Source organism: Rhea americana, unplaced genomic scaffold (genome assembly GCF_003343005.1).
Source record: "Rhea americana isolate MKP2758 unplaced genomic scaffold, rheAme1 scaffold_168, whole genome shotgun sequence".
NCBI classification, from domain to species: domain Eukaryota; kingdom Metazoa; phylum Chordata; class Aves; order Rheiformes; family Rheidae; genus Rhea; species Rhea americana.
Window position 1 is genome coordinate 515,531 of NW_028185794.1, and position 14,084 is coordinate 529,614.

At 58.4% G+C, this 14,084-nt stretch overlaps 1 protein-coding gene across 1 annotated transcript in view; it reads right to left on the bottom strand.

Moving 5' to 3' along the window:
- Positions 1-6: 6 nt before the first annotated feature.
- The window catches only part of ZNF609 (zinc finger protein 609), a 66,311-nt gene continuing 52,233 nt past the window's right edge, over positions 7-14,084 (bottom strand). The window contains exons 3-9 of the mRNA XM_085300699.1: positions 6,626-6,713; positions 3,682-6,034; positions 3,018-3,384; positions 2,467-2,642; positions 1,539-1,755; positions 1,133-1,211; positions 7-737 (exon numbers count right to left, since the gene is read on the bottom strand). Of these exons, the coding sequence (XP_085156825.1) occupies positions 1,138-1,211; positions 1,539-1,755; positions 2,467-2,642; positions 3,018-3,384; positions 3,682-6,034; positions 6,626-6,713 (3,275 nt within the window). The 3' untranslated portion in view covers positions 7-737; positions 1,133-1,137. The remainder of the gene's footprint in view (positions 738-1,132; positions 1,212-1,538; positions 1,756-2,466; positions 2,643-3,017; positions 3,385-3,681; positions 6,035-6,625; positions 6,714-14,084) is intronic.

The following is a 14,084-nucleotide window of genomic DNA, read 5'->3' on the forward strand; positions in this document are numbered from 1 at the left end:
TGGTGCAGGGGGCTGACTGAGGATTTTGGATGGCTATGAGCTTACTCAAACTTCCGGACACTGCTTGACCTGCTGACTTACTTATCTGCGCCCCACGAGCACAGACATTTGGGCCCATCGACGCATCTCACGGGGCTGGCAATCCCCAGCCGCACAGGCGTCTCCAGCACCCACCTTGACTCCGCGTGGCCTATGCAGCACTACTAAGACTAGCCAGAACACTCTTTCCTGAGACTGCGCCTCCACCTCCACCTGCGGCTCTGACTTGCAGATCAATCCTAGCGAGGAGCGCACGGCGCCAGGGATGCGGGAGGCAGCGCCCCAGCACACGCCACCTGCCCGCCCCAAGTCCCGTGATGCTCAGACCCATTGCGAAGCGGTGACTCGCAGAGACATGGCCGGGGGGGGGCCCTCAAATCCATCGAGAAACCTCAGTGCTTCCGTTTCCTCTTCATATGCACCAAGCAGGCGATTCACTTCCAACCCGAGCGCTGGTGCCCAGTAGAATAAATATTTCCATAGGTACCAGCTTGCCCACTCACCAAAGGGAAGGGTGCAGGGGGGGGATTCAGTGTGTGTCCGAYGGGGGGAAGAAGAGAGTCTGCCTCAGATTACGGCAGGAACGTCAAGCAGAACAATTAACACCATTCAACTGATGTCTAAAGGAGTCTCCAGCGTGTCCTCATGTGAGCCAGTCACATGTCTCGTACAGCCCAGGCATCCCAGCGCATCACGTCCTGCGGAGAACCAAAGGCAAAGTCAGCTCTGACATGCAGCAGCCCCCACGAGCYCCAGGGCTGCAACCGGGGGCAGTCAACAAACCCCAGGCACGAGGCCGGAGAGGAAAGGCAGTGCTGTCTCTTGGGGAACGCGCTCACTGGGGGCTCCAGAGGTGACCTGGGGACATGGAGGGCCAAGCCAGGGGGGAGAGCAGAGAGGGTGAGCGCAGCCTCTGCTCTCAGGGCTCCTCTTCTGCCTCGAGACAGCCCCACGTTGGGCCACGTGCGCCCGCCCCAACCACTTTGGCTCGACAAGAGCCCGTGCCCTGGCCACGGGGAGTGGAAACGTGCGGTTGCCCACAGGCTAAGCAGGRTGGAGGCGCACCCATGCCGGTACCACGGGAGAGCCTTACCGTTCTCACCTCCTGGGAGGTGGGTATAGGGAAGGAGCGGAGCCCTGCTGGCTGGCAACGATGGCTGTGGAGGAGAGACCTGCGGGAGAGAAGCAGCGTCAGGAGCCGGCAGCATGAGACGGGCACTGAGCTGAGCCTGGCTGCTGTCCTCGCTGGGCCGGCAGCACCTGCATGTGTGATCAACTCTGTCCTGAGCTCCGAGGGGAGCTGAAAGGTGCCGGATATGGCCAAAGTAGTGCTTAGCGGAGGAGCTCACGCTGCCCAAAGAGGGCTACAAAACCCTGCGTGCACCCTCCCGACTCTTGGCAGTCCAGCCTGGCCCCTCTCGGGGTCCTTTCAGAAGCCCCAGGAGCCCCTCTGGCTGTGCACGCTGTCCCCAGCAGCCAGGGCAGGATTTGGCCCCTACCTGTTGCATAGGGCAGGTTGTACTGTGCTGGCAGCAGCGAGTACCCGAGGTGGTGGTGGTGGTGATGCGTCGAGAGCAGGCGTTGAGATGGTGAGGTCCGGGGCCGGTCTGTGCTCCTTTCTCCYCCTCCTGCTCCGCCAACGCTGCTACAGCTCCCACCGCCCCCCACCACTCCGCAGCCGCTGCGGTCCCTCTCCTGAGAYGTCTTCTCACTTATCTGGAGAGGAGAAAACAGGCGCACGCTGAGCAAAGCTGGTGGCCTCAAAGCACCTCACAGGGACAGGGCCTGGCTCTGTCCCAGCTACGCTGTGGCGTGGTTTGGCATGAGCATCCTGGGGCACAAGGCCCTCAGAGCAGCCACCCCAGTGAGCAGAACCCACCAGCTGGCTGCCCCATGCAGGCCCTTGAGGCTGCCCCACAGGACCATTCTCCAAAGGCTCCCTATGATGCTGCTGGCATGGCACAGAGACGACAGGATAGCTGGTGACCAGCCCAAAAGCGGACGGAAGGATGTAAACCCGTTTAGAAGGTCCCATTCAAGGCAGTTCCTTCTTGTCCAAAAGCAGGAGCTGCTGCTGCTGTGTCAGAGCTCCTTCTCTCAGCACAGTCGAAAAGGAGCCTGCAACCCTATGTTGCCCTGGGATGGAGCCAGCCCCTATGTCTTTGCCCCCCATCCACCAGCAGACAAGCTCCAGGGAGCAGGACAAGCGTTGCCTAGTCACTGCAGGGCCTAGAGGAGTCTCAGGGCTTCTCTGGGCCGATCTGACCCATAGGCTCGTCACTCCAAAAGGGGTTGTGCTGTGGGATTTCTTTAGGGCCCCAGGACTCCCACAGCAGGCATGGCCAAGTTAGGCAGAGTTGCTCTGGGCTAGTCATAGGACCCAGGGACCTTCCTGAAGCCAGTGCATGAAGCTGGCCTGACACTCACCGTGGGTGATTTGCTCTTGTAGTGGCTGGCGTGCTGCTGCAGGATGTCCAGGGCCTTGGACTCCGAACTGGATTTACAGCTCACACTGGGACTGGCTCGGGACTTGTCGCTGTCATCGCTCCCGGACGCCTTGCTCCCATATGGGGAGAAGGAGTAGCTGGAAGGTAGGTATGATCCTGCAAAGGGGAAAGATGGCAGTCAGAGCACGAGGTTTGTCACCTGCTGCTCCTTCGGGCTGCACAGCAGGAGCATGTAGCTCTGCCACCCCGTGCAGAGGTGGTAGAGACATGTGCCGCCGGGCATATGAGCCAGCAGGCAACCAGTCGCAGCCACAACCCAGTAACTAAAGTCCCTCTGCCTCTGGGACCCTCCGAAGCAACGGCACAAAGTTCGTGGCAGCAACTCCCCTGCCCAGCCCGGAGCCAGGAAGATGATGGCCGCTCTGGCCGACAGCCATTCCCCACTCCAGGATGGGCAGGGCACAGGCACAGCCTAAGAAGGGACATTCCCGGATCGGATAGCAGTCCCTGCGAAGGCCATGGCTCTCCTACCTGGATAATTCTGCATCATGACCGTGGGCATGGCCCGGTAGCTGGGGTGGTTGGGATCGTATGACTGGCTGTAGGAGTAGCCGTGCATGTAGGGGATGTAGGACTGATGCTGCGTGAGGGGTGAAGACACRGGGACATGGACAGTGGGCCTGGGGTCCTTCCCCACCATGCGAGCCTCTTCGGTGGGGGTCAGTTTGCACTCAGAGCTGGAGCTCTCCTTCCCGTCCTCCTTTGACACAGCTTCTTTGCTTCGACTTCTTTCTTCCTTCAACTTCCGATCCCTCTCCTCTTTCCACCGCTCATCCTCTGTCTTGATGTCCGAGTACTTTGCAGGGTAAACATARGTCCACATCCGGGGCTCTGCTTCCTGCAAGAACCAGCGACTTGTCAGAGCAGCTGCCTCCCCCAACCTTGCATGCCCTAAAAGCTTTTGGAAGAAACCAGTGCAGCCCTCTCCCCTTCGCCAGGACACGAGGCTTTCCTTGATCTCCAGGGACAGCCCATCATCTCCACTGCATCCCAGCACAATCCCTCCCAGCCCAACCGGCACCCTCATGGGGTTATCATATGCTGGCAGGAATGAGCCCTACAGCAAGGGACTTCCTACAAGACRCAACAAGAGAGGGCCCAGAACCCAAGCTGGTGGGCAGTGCGCGGGCATTACCTGTCTGTACCAGAGGACAGGGTCCACCTCTGCTTGCCGTCCACACTCAGAGCCAGCCTTCGTCTCAGTGCTCTCTTTCCCGAGGTGACTGGCCTCGCTCAGCTTCACCTTGAGTCCCTCGGCTACCTGGCTGCCAGACAGCTTCGAYGAGTCCTCCAGCTTGGGGATGATCACAGATTTAGCCATGTCCGCACCTCCTTGCTCCTTGCCCTTGCTCAGCCCTGACTTGACAAGGTCCGTGAGGCTCGGGGCCTTGGTAAGCGTCGGGGGCATGGGTGGCTTTTGCTTCCACTCCTCTTTGAGAACTGCCTCCCTCTCCTTCAGGCCCAGCTCCGCTTTCTTTTCCAACCCTCGCTGCTGCTGCTGCTCCAGGCTCTGTCGCTGCTTCTGTTGCTCCTCGTACTGCTGGCGATAGGCAGGGTTGGTGCTCAGCAGGTGAGCGTGGTAGCCCTGCTCGTTGTAGCCATAGGGGGGCACGTAGGCGTATTGGTTGTAGTAGAGGGACTGCATGTACATGTTGGGACGCTGCTGGATGACTGAGGGCTGCTGGCTGGAGCTGCTGAGCTCTGCCTTCTTCTCTTCGCAGCCCTCGCTCTTCACCTTCACCTCTGGGCTCTCCTGCTCCTCATCCTTCTTCAGCTTCAAGGCCTGTGTCTCAGCTGCAGCCTGGCTGCTGGGGTTCAAGGGCCCTGGGCTTGCCTGCGGGTAGCCAGGGGAATAGTAGGTTTCAAAGCCTTGGTAGTAAGGGGACTCTTTGCTCTGGGGCTGTGGGGGGAAGAGAGCTTTCTTTGCGCCTTCCTTGACCAGCTGCTCAGGATCTTTTGCCTTCATGCTTTCCAGCTTGCCCTCCCCGTCCTCACCTGCGTCGGAGATGTCCGAGTAGGCCGGGCTGTTGGTTTTCACCGAGCTCGCTTCTGCTCCGTTCTGGGTCACGACGTGCAGCGGGGTCATGKGCTGGGCTGGGTTGGCATTTTCCAGCCTGCTGGCACCACCAATGGAGGGGCTCGGAGCATTGTCTGTGAAGCTGTAGATTTTATCTGCCTCAGCCTTAATGCTGGCAAGCCGGCTCTGGTGCGGGTCAGATGAGCCATTCAACAGCCCCTCGCCTTTTGCTCCGAGATCGCTGGATTCGCCCCGGAAAGGGCTCTTGCCTTCTTCCACTCTGCAGACTTTCCCAGGAGTCAGAGGGTTTTCTGCTTCCTTGGGCTCCTTCTTCTTCTTGTCCTTTTTCTTCTTCTCCTTCGAAGGGGTCAAGGCAGGATTGACTGTGAAGGGTTCTCCCATCACTGTAGGTTTTGGCTGGATAGGCTTGAGCTGAGGGCTGTTGGGCATGGTCTGGACCACAGTGGTAGTGAGGCCTGTGGAGGAACCAGGGCTGGCTGCAGTGAAGGTAGCTGTCTGGAAGGTGTAAATCGGCTGTGGGGGGATGGCTGGGGCAATGGGTCTGGCAGACTTCAAGCTTTTAGAAGGGATCTTCTCCGGCTTAGCAGCAGACGCCTTCTTGGATTTGTCCTTCTCAAGGCACCTCTTCTCCAGTGAGTCAAAGCCATCGTTACTCGTCTCATCAGCAACTGAGGGACCATCCTCAGAGCCATCATTGGACAGGGCACCAGGGTCGGTGTCTCCTTCCCCACCCAGCTTCTTCTTACAGGAAACCTTGGTGCTGAACTTACTAGATGGGGAGGGACTGTGGGGCTCCATCAAGCGGACCTTTGGGGTGGCTGAGCGAGCTGGCGAGAGTGAGCCCTTCTGAGAGACAGCAGCACCATTGCAGCTCCCAATGTCTGAGTGCAGGGAGGGCTCCTCGCCGTACTCACTGTCCACATCCGCCTCCAGCTTGCTGTCGTCATCCGTGTGTGCGTGGGCCTGGTGGTACTTGAGTCCRTTGATGTGCTTGTACTTCTTGTTACAGTTTGGGTGGGGACAGTCAATGAGGATGGGAGAGGGGCAATTTCGATCCAGGACAGGCGGCTCCACCTTGACCGTAGCTGGGGGCACCGCTGCCGAGCCCATCGAATTAGTACGGATGCGTTTGCTGCCCTTCGAGTCCTCCGAGCTGGAGTTCAGCTCCATGTCCGAGAGGGGCTTGCTTTTCCGCTTGGTCACGGAGGAGGGGCTGGCCTTTACGTCCTCGGTAGTGCCGCTGGGGGGCGTGCGGTGGTCCGAGGAGTTCTGGCTTCCCCGGCGCCCTTTGCTGTTGGCTCCCGCCCGGGTCTTGCTGCTGTTGCTGGTCCCTTTGCTGTCCGAAGCTGTGGCGGTCTCATTCACAGGCGTGTTGCTGTTAGGGCGCATGCGCTTGCCCCTTCCCCGGCCATTGCGCATCTCGAGRTCGCTGGTGGGAGAGTCACAGAACCTGCGAAGAATGAGAAGCTTTTATTGAGCGATGACCACACCAGGCTACATTGTGTCTGCTGCGCGGAGGGGGCCCCTTCCACCCCCGGATGATCTGCGTTCTGCAGAGAGCTGGGAGCGGGACTAAGCACTGCCAATCCTGCCTGCTGGCCCCCACCAACCCCAGCACTGCCACAGAAGGTGTTAAGAGGAATCAGAGAGCTCAGAAAGCAAATACCCAGCTGGCTTCCATCTCCAGGGAGGCAAAAAGCCATGGGTGCAGCCAGGATGGGCGGCGAGATGTTGGGTTCGCAGCGGATGCGTGGCAGCAGCCCCAGGCCAGGAACATGGCAACGGCGCAGCTCAAGCTCCACTGTAGCACCTTGGCAGGGTGCTGCAGACAAGCAAGAGCCGGCCAGAGGAGATGCTGCCTGCCACAGCATCTCCAAGGGCAATGGGTAGAGCGTGCTGGGCAACAGGAGGCCCGAACGCAGCTGGGTTTCCCCTCTACACCTRGGCAAAAAGTGGAGAATGATGCAGGCACAACCAGCCTGAGCAGGGTGCTCAAGGCTGAGGGAGCACGAAGTCCTGCCAGGCCCCTCCACAGGCTTACCGGGGAGGTGCCCAGTCGTGCTGCGTACAGTCGAGCAGCGTCCCCACGTATGTCTTGTTTCTCCAGGTCACGTTGACTACCAGCATACCTGCAAGACAAGGRGACAAGGTCACACGTGGCCAGGTAGGCCTCCTCACAACTCCACGGGTGTCTTGCCCTTCCCCGAGCGTTGGGCTATAGGGAAAGGGGCTCTCTCTCCCTTTGAGACGGACAGGAGGAACAACAGAGAWGAGCACAGAGATGGGCTCAGCTCTAGGGCTAGAGAGAAGACAGCAAGGGAGATGGGTCTTGGGCAAGCCTCTCCACAACACGGGGAGTAAACGTGGAGATAACAAATACCAACCGCTGCCTTAAACAATTCCTCCCCTGCAACTGAGGAYGACACAGTTCAGGCATCCTCACGCCTGATGGAGGACCCTGACCTAGGTCTCCGGTAGCCCTGGGGGGACACGTGGCATTGCTGCCTCTCACCAGATCTCAGTAGATATGCAAGAGACCAAGGTCCAGGCAGGAGCAGCACTAAGAACGGGCAACCACCCAGCTCATCGCCTCTCTTATCAGGGCTCTGCCCAGCGCTTGATTAGCTTCTGCTCCTTGAGCCGCTCGGTACTTTATTTTTCCACCGTTTCACAGAGCTGCTAAAACCCACGAGCTGTGTAATTTGGGGTGCCTGAAAATCCACGCTCATTGTACGTGCAAGGCAAGGGCTGCAAACGCCACAGCAAGGCTGTGAGATCCCTGGGAGAGCTGCAAGCACCACGGCAGGCCTGTGAACCCCGCAGCCCTCTTGGAAGTGGGTGGAGGAGATGTTTTTGCCCACTAGATGGCAAGCTCTGCCCAGCATCCCCGCACAGCCCGACTGCCGCTTGCCTCCACGGACCACCTCAAGCCCAGCACAGGGGGCCAGAGCATCCTCGCAGGAGAGCCCAACCTTTGGGAGAACCTTTGCTGCCCATTTTGGTCCCGCGTTTGCAGGACACCCACCGAGACCCATCACGAGGCACCGTCCCCGTGTTGCCACCTCGCTCCGCCTGGAGAAAACAGTAGCAGGGGACGCATCTCCTCCTCGTCCTGCACAAGGCCAGGCTCCAGCACGGCGCAAGCCCCAGGCAATGCCCACCTCAGCAAGCTACCAGTGGACCAGCAACATCAGCTTCTGCAAACAACTTTACAAAGCAAAGTGGGAGCAGAAAGCCAAAGGGCAGCCATGCCAAGGACGCAAACCTGGGTGATATTTCTCCAGGGCCGGCCGACTCTTGCACAACATGTCTCCTCCGGGCCGCACGTGAGGGCAGGGGAAGACCCGGCCTGCTCCCGCTTGGCGAGCCCACCCAGCGCTAGCACCTTCCCAGGTCTCTCGTGGCCAGCAGGCTGCAAGTGCTTCCATAAGAAAGCAATTACACTAAATAATCTCAGGCCATTAGCCGAGTGAACTCAAGTGGATATTTCCTCCCAGCGATGGACTGCTCTGATTACTGCATAACTAATTCGACCAGGAGCAGAGTCCGTTGCACTGAGTGCATTTATCTGAACAAGGTAAAACTTGGGAGATAGAAATCTCATTTACAAGGGCAGAYGAGTGCAGCTAGATATACAGCCGCGCAGCCCCAGAAGATGGATGGAGCCGAGGGAGCCCAGAACAGCTGTGCCTGAAGCACATTTGTAAATCTTGGTCTGTGTCCCCGGTTGTAACGTGCCAGCAGCCAGCTGCAGGCTTCGCAGAGATAATATATGAAAGCAAGAGACGCTCACGGAGCTGAGGCCCAAAAAGCAGGTTTCATCTTAAAAGGGGAACAGAACAGAAAAGGCTCCKCCAAGAAAGCGCAACAGGGAAAATTGTTTCTGCTTCAAAGCCTTTCTCTCCTTCCCCTCTTGTAAAACGCTGGCTGCTCCAACAGGAGCAGATCCTAGGAATACGCGAGGGTACGAGTAAGCGTACACCTGCAAGCGGTGCTTTGGGTTTGCTGCTCCATCCCCAGCCCCGTCACAAGCAGCAGGGAGATGGTGCTGCCGTCGGAGGAGAGCTCCCCGAAGCCCCGCGCGGCCAGCGGACGTGCTCGCGACAGGGCGGCCACCCTCTCTCCCTTGCCGTGGGGCTGAGCGTAAACCCTGCAGCTCGCACCAGCCTCTATTTAACCCGCTGCAAGCAATCGGGCAAAATCCCCTCCTAATCCTCCAGCAAAAGCCCGGGGACAGAGCCTAAGCCGCTTGCAAACTCGCCGTCCTCTGCGGTGGGAGAGGTGAGCTGGTGGAGGAGCCKGCAGCAAGCAGGCAGCGCCCGCTGCTCGCCGGGCAGAGAAGGGGCTTGAGACACTCCCAAGCCTGGAGGAAACAGGCTCTGGCTCGCTCCAGGGCTCAAAATTTGGGCTTGGTGTATGGAAAAGTCAGAGCCGAAGGCGCCCGAGGAGGCCGGGGGAGCACGGAGCTGCTGCAAGCGTGGAAGACGATGCCGACTGCGGAGCACCATGAGACACTCATGCACGGCCTTCAGAGGTTGGAGCCGCCCAGTGAATCCCGCGCGTCCCCAGGAAGGACACGAGCCGCTCGAATAACTCCAGACACACCTGGTTTCACGGGAATCCGACACCTCGGAAGCTCTCGAGCAATCGATACCATCCAAGCCGGGCTGAAAACCACTCAGCAACTTGCACGGGCAGAGGTGCTGGCTGCTAAGTGCTAATGTCGCTGCAGCGGGGGCCGCGTGACGCCCGGCAGGAAAATTAAATGCCGCACCGAAGGCGGACTGACACAGCCGGGTCGCTGTCTAGGAACGCGGCATCGATTTGGGAGCGAGCCGCTGCCTGCCTCTGGGGAGACGCAGGCAGCAGCACGAGATAGGTCGGTAAAAGTGCAAAYGGAGGGAGAAGAGAGAGCCGAAAAGGGGCACGGGAGAGGAAGGCAGCAAAGGGCTAGCAGGGGTGGGGGGCGTAGCGGAGGACAAGCAGCGATCCAGAGCTTCCCCTCGCAGCAGCGAGCGTGGTGCCCACGTCCTCCTTTTTGTAACCCCCTTCTCCGTAGGGATCGAGAAGAGGCGAGGGAAGGGCGCATCTGGATTTGCAGACCCGAGGCGTTCGGGTGACGAGCCAGCAGGAAAGGCAGGAYTGCTCATCCTCAGTGCCGGCTGGGGGCGACCCCTCTTGGTTGAAGACCCCAGGAAGAAGGTGTAGGATGGAGGAAGGTGAGCGCTCAGCGAGGAGGCAAAGGATTCCCGGTACCAGCTCGTCCCATCGTCATTCCCGCTGCAAAACAGCCTGGCCAGCGAARCCAAGCTCAAGCACACCACGTGCCCTGCTCCAAAGCAGGTTGTTCTCTCCCCGGGCAGCGAGGCTGCCTAAATTCAGCTACTGTCTCTGGARCATCAAACAAGTTAGCTGGGAAGCACTGACCTCTTCTGCCTCTACAGGACTGGGAAACAGGCCGCCTTAGCCTCTCCCACCCTAAATGTGGAGAGCCAGAGCACTCAGGGCCTCTCGCAGGAGGGGCTGAAGAGGCAAGTCCTGCTCCACGCAGCACCTGGGCACCCATCCACCACAGCTGGTGGACTGGGATGCACCAGAGCCCAACCCACGCTCAGTCCCCACATTGGTGCTCTTTAGCAGTAGATCTGGGACTTGCTGAGTGCAGTTGTAGGACACCCAGGAAAGGTAAGTGTCCTGGGTTAGGGCCTGAGTGGACACGGACCTTGCAGGGGATAAGTTGGTGGGTCAAAGAAAGAGGCAAAGCCTGAGGAGATGTGGGACTATCAAGGACAGCACTGTATTAAATCCTCCTTCCAAAACCCTGGGAGAAGGTAATGCCCAGCGCTGGATGAGATGAGACTACACGTTTCCAGCAGACAGACCTTACTTCCAGCATCTCTGCAGCTTCCCCACGCRGGGAAGAGCCAGAGCTCAAAGCCGGGGGCCAGCAGTGCCCTTGCAATGTGGTGGAGCTGGGCACACAACAGCAGGACCAGCTCCCGGGACGCAGCCAAGCCAAGGCCGTGCTCCGGGACACGCRGGAGCGGCGAATGGCCTGTAGCCATGCCATCGCTTCGGGCCGATCGCAGGCGCATCTGGAGACCCACGGCACAGCCGGAGTGAGGGACTCAGCCACGGCTGCTCAAGCTACTGCTTTATCCCTTACTTTGCGCGAGCTAAAGCGGAGCGGGGAGATRGAGCCGAGAACAAAGGGCGAGATGGGGCAGGAGCCAGGGAGAAACGCAGATGGAGAGGGGGACGGCAAGGCAAACACGGCGCAGAAAAAAAAGAGGCGACAGCTCACGGCTGCTGCCAGACTGGCCAGGTGGAAGCTGTACGCAGGGACCCATATTCGTGTCCTGTATTTGCCTACGCAGCTGCAAACCCTCCTCCCAGCCTGGCTGGCAGCAGAGGAGGGAGGTTTTATTTACATGCCTGGAGGACACACGGCAGGAGGAGGTCATCACAGCCAGCCGAGCACCTTCATCCCAGCCTTTAGTTCACTAATTAGAGCCGTGCTCAGGCACTGAGCCCTGCTGGCTCTCGAGATACGAGTGCTGACAGCTTAAGCAACCTCAACGCCTGCCTGGAGAATTGCTCCATTTGCCTCCAATGATCTTTGGAGAGCTGCATCGATCTCCTGGTCGTCCGAGTCCCTTGCGCTGGCTGTCCCCTTTGCCTGGGGTTGCAGCTTTCCAAGAGCGAGGTGACATTGATGGATCAGCCCCGAGGGGCCGATTCTCGCTTAGCGCAGACCTCATTTCGCAGCTCGGAAGAGCAAGTCCTTGTCGGGAGGCTCGCCAGGGCGGCTGGCTAAACCCAGGCTGAGACAGAGGAGRCTAAGGCTCAGCAGAGGGGCCGCAGGCAGTGCAACATCTGCCTTTGCATTGCTCAGGGACAAGAGCGCTCAAGATCGGAGAGAGAAAAAGAGAGCCAAGGAGCCACGGACCACGCTGTGCTGCAGGGGACAACTCGCCTAGCAAGCGCCCCTCCAAGCCAAGAGCCACGCTGGAGGTGGAGGCCTCGCTCCCAAACCACATGTGATCTGTGATCAGCCCTCCTGATAGTCCAGGGCTTTGCAAAGATGAGCCACTTGTACTTCAGCCCCACAACCAAACCAAGAGCAGCTCCAAACCCTGCTGAGAAAGGGAGCATGGGTGCTCTAAGCACTGTGCACGAGCACAGTGGTACATTGTGTGGCTCTGTCACCCAGCCCCGACCTTACTGAGGTTCCTTGAGGAGAGGAAAAGGGGAAGGTGGTGACCCATGTGCAATAGGACACTCACTGGGCACGATGAAAAGTCTAGGCTCAACACCCAAGCACTATGGCCAGGACAGCGGCCTGCTGGGGCGAGCAGAGAGGGACAAGCCCCCGTGCAAAGGCTCCAGCACACACAGCACCCCCAGCCCAGCAAGGCTAAAGGGAGAGGTGAGGACAGGGACAGCCATTTCTCCTTTCCTCTGAGAACTGAGACAATCCTGAACTCCTTTTAATCATCAAAATACAAGGACTGCACTAGGATCTCCTCTCTTTGAGATGCCACTGCCATATGGGCACTATCATCCTACCGCCTGCACAGCTTATTCCACCCCAGCTGTCTGCCCAGGGAAGGCTTGCCAGCATGGGTCCTTCAAAACCAAGGAGAAATCATCATGTAGGAGCTTGTCAATGCTGTAGCAACTCCAGATGAAGCTTCTCTTTCTTGCTTTAGGCTCACAAGCCCACCACCAAAACCAGGATGGTACAGAAGAAAAGGTGTGAGCAGGCGGAGCCCCAGCAGCCTGCAGCACAGCATGGTGGTCTGAGCTCAGCACCCAGGTGGAGAGACAAGTTTGCTCCCTACAAGGGAAGGCCACCAAGCAGAGCCAGCTCTGCCTCCTCCTCCTCTGCAGGTTGCCATGCCCCAGCAGGCTGGCAGCTGCCCAAGCCATCTCCACCACCACCAACGCTGTCTAACAGCAGTGGAGCTGRTGGCAAGGAGAGCTCTGCTAGCTTTCTGCCGATTTTTGGGTGCAGGGAGCCTCTAAAAGGTGACGGGACAACAGCTAGTGGCTTTTCCTATCACGAGGAGCTGTGATTTGTCCACAGGTCCATGAACTAGCTCAGATCCAAGGCCCATCTAGCCCAGTATCCCATCTGCAACAGCAGCAAGGAGCAGGGATTGAACATGTAACAATCCTGCTCCAGGGCCCTTCCAAGCCTCCAGCACTGGGGTGAGTCTAGTGCATTTAATATCCTTCCTCCATGAATTTCTCCAGCTGCTAGTCCTTCTCTCAGCCTAACTGCATCCCAAGGAGAGGCCCTCACTTTCAGTGCTGCCTCTTGCATTAACCCCTACCCAGCAGGGGCCCAACCTATGGCCTCTCAGCTCCTCCTCCCTTGTTTAAAGATGTTCTAGCTTCAGCCAAGAGGAGGGGAAAAGGAGTACTTGTGTCAAGAGACAGCTCATGGACACAGTGATTCAGGGGGAATCCTCGTTCTGGCATGAYCCTTGGCTGGTGCCAACCTCCTTGAGCTGGGGTCCCATGCTATAGAGTGGACTGAGCACTCCTGATGTCCACTTGGTGCGTGCAGTAAGGCAGGGCAGCACCAAGGATGTGGGCAATGCCCAGGCACAGCTAGCACATCCAGGCAGCATCAGAAGGTAAAGAGAAACTAGCCTTGATGCTATTTCTTCCAACCCACCAGGATGGCGACACTTCTGCCTCGGATTTTGCAGGGAAAGCTCTGTGCTTGATGATGCACAAAGCCCAAGAGGTATAGCACACACCTCTGGGATGCCCCAGCTGGCACAACCTGCAGCATCCAGACTTTGGAGTGCAGCCCCCATGGTCATCATACAACAGCTCCACTGCTACTGCCAAGAAAGCAGAAGACTCCTCTGGGCAGGGAGACAGCCAGCCCCAGGACCATCTCACCTATATCCCATCTCCAGCTGCACAGAAGCGTGCAAGAAGAGGGCGGTTCATGGTGGTACTTCACAGAACACTCTCCGGCCTCCTGCAGAGTCTCCCAGACAGGGCCAAAGATATGATCTTCCCACTAAATGCATGCAAAGATCAACACAGATCTCAGAGGCGTTCAGGCAAGAGCAAAGGGGGGTTACTGGAGCTAGATCATTGTCACCAGCCACCTAAGGGACAGCTTTTGACGGGACAGGAAGGCGATGTGRAGAAAGGGGCCTCATGCCGACACAGGGAAAACAGCAGAAAGATCTTGGACTGGAGCCATACCAGCTCTTGCCCAAGGGAAAAGAGCCAGCAAGGGTGTCTTGTGGGTGACTAAAGTGACTGCAGGACATGCTGTTGTAAGTACACCAGTCACTTGTCACCAATGCCATGTGATGGACAGTCAGTTCCTAAGGACCCGCTGAACATGCGCAGCTCCTGCTGTCACGCTCCTACCCAAAGCCCATAACAAGCATCAACCTTCAGCAACAAACCATGAATGACAGCCATGACATGACAGCAGAAGAGCAGAGAGATCACAGGCCCTGCCA